Source organism: Olea europaea, chromosome 2 (assembly GCF_002742605.1).
Source record: "Olea europaea var. sylvestris chromosome 2, O_europaea_v1, whole genome shotgun sequence".
NCBI lineage: Eukaryota > Viridiplantae > Streptophyta > Magnoliopsida > Lamiales > Oleaceae > Olea > Olea europaea.
This window is the reverse complement of record NC_036238.1, coordinates 20,084,204-20,090,112: the sequence shown is the minus strand read 5'-3', so window position 1 is coordinate 20,090,112 and position 5,909 is coordinate 20,084,204. Positions and strand designations below refer to the sequence as shown.

The 5,909-nt window shown below is 30.1% G+C and overlaps 1 protein-coding gene across 1 annotated transcript; it reads left to right on the top strand.

The window, feature by feature from the left end:
* The first annotated feature begins 3,522 nt into the window (after nucleotides 1-3,522).
* Nucleotides 3,523-4,161, top strand: LOC111376071. The gene has a single exon (XM_022999001.1). The coding sequence runs from the start codon at nucleotides 3,560-3,562 to the stop codon at nucleotides 3,974-3,976; it is 417 nt and encodes a 138-aa protein (XP_022854769.1). The 5' UTR covers nucleotides 3,523-3,559; the 3' UTR covers nucleotides 3,977-4,161.
* Nucleotides 4,162-5,909: the final 1,748 nt, after the last annotated feature.

Genomic DNA, 5,909 nt, shown 5'->3' with positions numbered 1-5,909 from the left:
TTATTATTCTAAATTATATAATTTTGTCTTGTGAAAGTGGCAAAGTGCAATTCTTGTGAAACAAGAAGCACGGTCTTATTTATTAATTGAATTTGACTTCAAATGTGGAACCAATTGAGTTGGTTTATGCTTGAAAATGCATTAATGGTCTATGAGATAACCTTGATCAAATGGTGTGATCAAAATTAAAGATAGTGAATTAAAAGTATATCGTGACTTAACAATCACTATCTGAAATACTTAAAAATTTCACGAGTATTATCAAAGTGATAAGTGAATGAACTATGAACGAGTTAATATACTCGAAGTTCAAGTACAATCCCAAATGTGGGGGTTGACATATTGAGGAACTCTAAGTTCGAGTATAACCCGAAGTGTGGGGGTAAACATTAATCTTATGAATTTATATGAGAAGTTCAAAGATATATGGATGCAACATTACAAGATTGCATAAAAATTCCTATTTTGAGGAACTGACGGGGTAACTTAGTTTAAAAAGTTACCATATCCTTTACCTTTTAATCATAGAAATACATCTATAATGGAGAAAGGTAGAGAAGACTTTGTAAGGATGAAACATAATAAGTCTAATGTGGATTAAATGGGTAAAGGTTGATTGTGGCGCTTGCAAAATGAATTAATGGAAATCATCCAACAGTGTTTTAAAAATCAATAAGGTTTTATATAAAGCGAGTGAAAAGCATGTGGTTTCTTGGTGGTGACAATTTGTATCTACCAAATGAATCGATCTTTGGCTAGTTATATTTTGTTAAGATACTAAGTCACATGAAATGAGAAGTAAAGACATATAAGTCTTAGAGGTGACGTCACATGGAAATTGTCAAAGGTGAAATAATTTTCGAAGAAAATTTAGCGGGTCCTTTAATGGACTACTAAATAAAACTTTAGTGGTATCTACTTCGAGTAGGATGGGGTTGAAACTCCTAATCTATAAAGGTCCACCAATGACGACAACCCTATCTGTCATTACTCAAAAGGTAATCCACGGGTTCAAAGGGTAAAAATAAGTCATTCGATATGTGGGATGGTTTCAACATTATTAAAATCCGCATTGACCCTATCCTAAGTAAAATAATGATGCTTCTTACTGAAGTGAGGGTTAAGCATTAAAGCTCTTAATGAAGTTCAGTGCTAAAACACAAATATCTCTAAAAGTAACAAAGGTACTGGAAGGAATTCGCGTAAACAAACTTCGAGGTGGTGCCGCCTCAAGTGAGAGTTCGAGTTTATCTTTTAAAGGTTTGTTGAATAGGATTAGCACAAGGCCATAACAGTGCTAAGCGAGTTATGAGGAACTTGAGAACACGTGGTACTCGTGTGTGTGTTCGAATCGGTATTGTCACATGGAATAACTGATTCAAAGCTACGACTACCTTTGATTCCGACTATACTTTGTTTGGATTACACTATGGCTAGTTCAAATCGAAAGATATCTAGTCATTATGCATGAGTATCGTATGATTTGAATCTGAGATTTTTTAATTGAATTTCGAACAAGTGGGGGATTGTTGAAATTGTTGTTCGAAAATTCAATGGAAAAACGAAGTGAAATGGAAGTGGAACAAAAGCGAAATGGAAAACCAACCAGAGGCCCATTACATGTGCCATGTGGTCGCATATCCATTACTCGAGAATGGAAGCCCAGTTTCGAGTACTCCATGCAACCGCATGGAGTTATACCATGCGGTCGCATGGTAGTTTCGGAGTGAGCGTTGAAGGCGGTTGTGGTTTGAAATTGGCGGCTTTTCAATTATGAATTGACACCACTTCGCATAACCTTGTCTCATGGCTATATATAGGTGATTTGTGATTATTTCAAGGGTGTGAAAAACCATTACAAACATGATAAAAACACCTTGTGATCCAAATATTATTCCACATTAAATCAAACACTTGATTTCTCATTTACATTCAATTCTTCCTTGTGTTCTTAAAGTTTTTGAGGATCGCTCTTATGCTTTAGTGCTAGATCCTTTACAAGGCTTGATATAATCCTACAAACTGTTTGCCAAAATCCTTAAGCATCTCAAACAATCCCAAGAGGAGGCAAATATAGTTTGAGGACAGCGATTACGCGTTCGAGCCTTCATGTTCGTTGTGTTCTTCATCTTCTTGATTATATTTTCTGAAATTTTCCTCCGTTGATGCAAATATTTCCAACAGAAACTCCTTCCACAGAAACATTACAGACCACTTCCACAGAAACATTACAGACCATACACAGCAAATGGTGACTTTTTTTTGGGGTGGGGGAGCACTATTTTATTCACACGAGACCCACTCCCATGTGAGAGTTCTATATAATTTCTGTGAAATGATTTATACAAATGAAAAAAGCCATATGTACAAGGGAGATGTACATGACCACCCTTAACATTATTTTAATGGTCATCTATAATATATTAAAATATCACATCAAGGGAGGATATTTTTTGGACGATTTTAACCCCCTAATATTCAATTATTTCAATAATATCTTACTTTTCATTTTTCGATATGTAATAAATACTATAAAATTATTGTCATTTATAAAATTTTTGTTATTAATTCTTAATTAATTAATATTCATATTAATCTAGATTCAATGAATTTTCACTTGATGAATCTTGAATTATATGAATCTATAAATTTATTTATATTTATATATTAGCAATTAATTTTTATGTATCTAATGTAATATAAAAAAATTGCTTATTTATATTATTTCATCACTATAAAAATTTGATTCTTATAAATTGAGTCTTGAGATTACAATTTTCTTCTCTTAAATTTCTATACTAAATTTTATTTTTTTAATTCATCCGAGACTCATCAAATTCTTCAAAAAAATTGTATGAAATATTACTTTTACATTATTTATAAAGTATTTTAGAATAACGTGCAATGTACGTTCAATTTTGACTAGTTGGCAAAAAAAGAATAGAGAGAGAGAGAGAGGCAAGTGGGCAACCATATATATAGGTGCCACCATCGCAGCACCTGTAACTATCATGAATCTTTTGACAGTTATTTCCCTCCACTCATTAGACTATCTTCTATCTAATAAGGGTTATTAGATTTCTTTTATATATATAATATCGGAGAAATGAAGCATATAGGATTTCGAGGAGACTAGCTCATTAAGTTTTTTTCGGGTTGAAATTATAATTAGCGAAGTCCTTTTTAATATAGAATGCTTTAACTTGTCATTGATCTTTTAGAAAATTGTTTTACGAGTTAGTCGACTTTCATCTTTTAAATAGATTGTCAAACTTTGCAATAATTTATTGTCTAATTATGTGTATCAATCGTAATCAATAGCCAATAATAGATAGGTGAAGATCCTTCTATAAGTAATAATTTCCATATCTTGTGAGACTCTTAGAGTGTTTTCCAATGCAATCAAAACTCACATAATCTTTACATAGGAGTCAAGTCTTTGAAATCTTGAAAGCATTGTAAAAAACATACAATGCAAACCACAACTATAAATAAGCGCATGGAATTTGTCTTCCCCTCAACACAATCAACCCTCATCTTCAAAAAACCCAACTCAAAAATGGCATCGCCAGTTAACTCACGCCATTTCCCTGCCCCACCGCCTCCTTCCTCCTCAGACAACAGCACCACCGTAATCATAGTAGTGTTCATCTCATTCGGCTGCCTTTTCTTCGTCGCGTTCTGCCTATTCGCCCTGTGGTGCTTTGTTTCCAAAAGGCGCAACAGAAAGAAGACTGTACAAGAAACCGATCTCATACACGCCAACGAACACCGCAGAATCAAGGAGGCAATTGTAGAAGGGCCGCATGGGCCACACGCTGTGGTTTTATCAGTAGAAGATGATAAGCATTTTGATGAAAAAATTATCAAGAATGAGAAGCTGGGGAAAAACATGCATGCAGAATCTTCAGAAATTGTTGCTTCGAGGGATATTGAATCAGGAGAATCCTCTTCTAATTCCAATCAGAAGGCTTGAATGCTCAAGTCTTTTATCTGTTAATGATCTTCAGAGACAGGAAAGATTGGTAAACGTGAGGATCTTTTCAGAATTAAGTTATATTAATGATGAAATAAAAAATGTTTGAGTAATTGTTGTGTAATAATTATATTCAAATGTCACTGTAATTCTTTTCAATAAGATTTAACAGAAGAATTATTAGACTCAAATGTTTTTTCTATTTTCAAGGCTCGTTTGGTAGGGATTAAAATTTAAAATTTAAATTTAAATTAAAATTAACAATTAATTTTAATTACATTTTATAAAAAAATTTCAACCACACATTTCAACAACTTTAATAAAAATTTATTAAAAATATTGATCTCCACCAAACAAGGGCTTAATAGGATTGACGTAACATAATGCTATTTCTACATAAAAAAAAAAAAAAATTAGAAATATATTGATGTTTTACATTTTCTAATTTAGCCCTTGTTTTTTGATGATTAAAATCAAATTTTTAGTATAGTTTGATAAAAATTGATGAAATGTGTAGTTAAAAAATTACAGGTTTCATTAAATATAATGTTAATTGTAATTGTTGATTTTAACTTAAATTTAACTTTGAATTTTAATCCTTATTTTACGACAAATATAGGTTAGTACAAAGAAAATATATAGATTATAGTTAAATAAAAATTATTTTTAAACTACAAGTTAAAATAAGCTTGAATCAAGACAGCCATTACAGAAGGACCTTCTTTTAAGTTCCCAATAACATTACGAATAATGTTACTTGTAATTACAAAATATTTTATAAATACTAGTCTGCGTCTCGTGCATTGCACGAATTTTGTATTTATTTTTGTTTTATTAGCGTAGAATTTATAGATTGTACAAAAAATATTTGGAAATAAGAAATATTTGTTTGATTCTCATCTTTTGGTCAACTGTAGATTTTATGTCACGATAATTTATTTTTATTCTTATAAATAAATATAATGAATGTTGTGATTGTTTATATGTTAACGATAATTTACTTTTAACTACATTTTGTATTTTTTGTTTAATATAGATGAATTTTTTTTTTTTTTTTGATATTGCAAATAAGTTGTAAATTGAATTTTGCAAAATGCTTTTCTTTAGCAACTTCGATTCTAGAGGCTATACTTATAGTTCAAAAATAACCCATGCAGTTGTAAATTGAAAGAGAATATCCACATACACGAATATTTAAATAACAAACTTAGGTTTGCACGTAAAATAACTTGAAGTGACACTTACTGGATGACCAACTCCCTTATTGGTGTAAGAATTAGAACTCTAACAGCAGACCTATTTTTCGGACGATACAATAGTCACTCAAAGGTTGGTAGGGCAAAAGAATTTAAAAAAAAAAAATTACATAAATTTTATTTGAAAAAGAAAGAATTAAAAAGAAATTTAAATAAATTGATAAAAAAATCAATTATTTATAAAGTAAAATTTTCAATTTTAATTAAATAATATTTATATATTCTTCATTTAATTTTCATAACTTTAATTTATTTTTTACTTCTAAATAATTTTAAACGGATTCTCTTACTTATATAAGTAATTTTTACATATATTAGAAATATTTTTTGTTAATATGTTTATTTTTACATTTTTTTTACTAAAAATGATTTTTATTTATTTTTACTTATAAAAGTGGTCAGCACAGAGTAATGCGAGAGGTATGGAAAGTTGCGTGTTACATAAATTCACATTGTCTCTCTTACACTATATATATAATATAATAATATAAGCAAATGAGTTGATTTGAAAAGGCGTGCCATAGCGTATGAAAATGGAGAACAAAAAAGTAAAAAAAAAAAATTGAATAATCCTCCGTGCACGGAAACCATACTATATATAAAAAAAAATTTAATTCTTTTCTCTTCAATTTTTTTAACCTACAAATAACTTTTTCGTTAAAATTGAAAAATTAAGT

What these genes read in the sequence shown, in the direction of transcription:
- LOC111376071 (XM_022999001.1), top strand. Translation starts at nt 3,560, where the DNA reads ATGGCATCGCCAGTTAACTCACGCCATTTCCCTGCCCCACCGCCTCCT.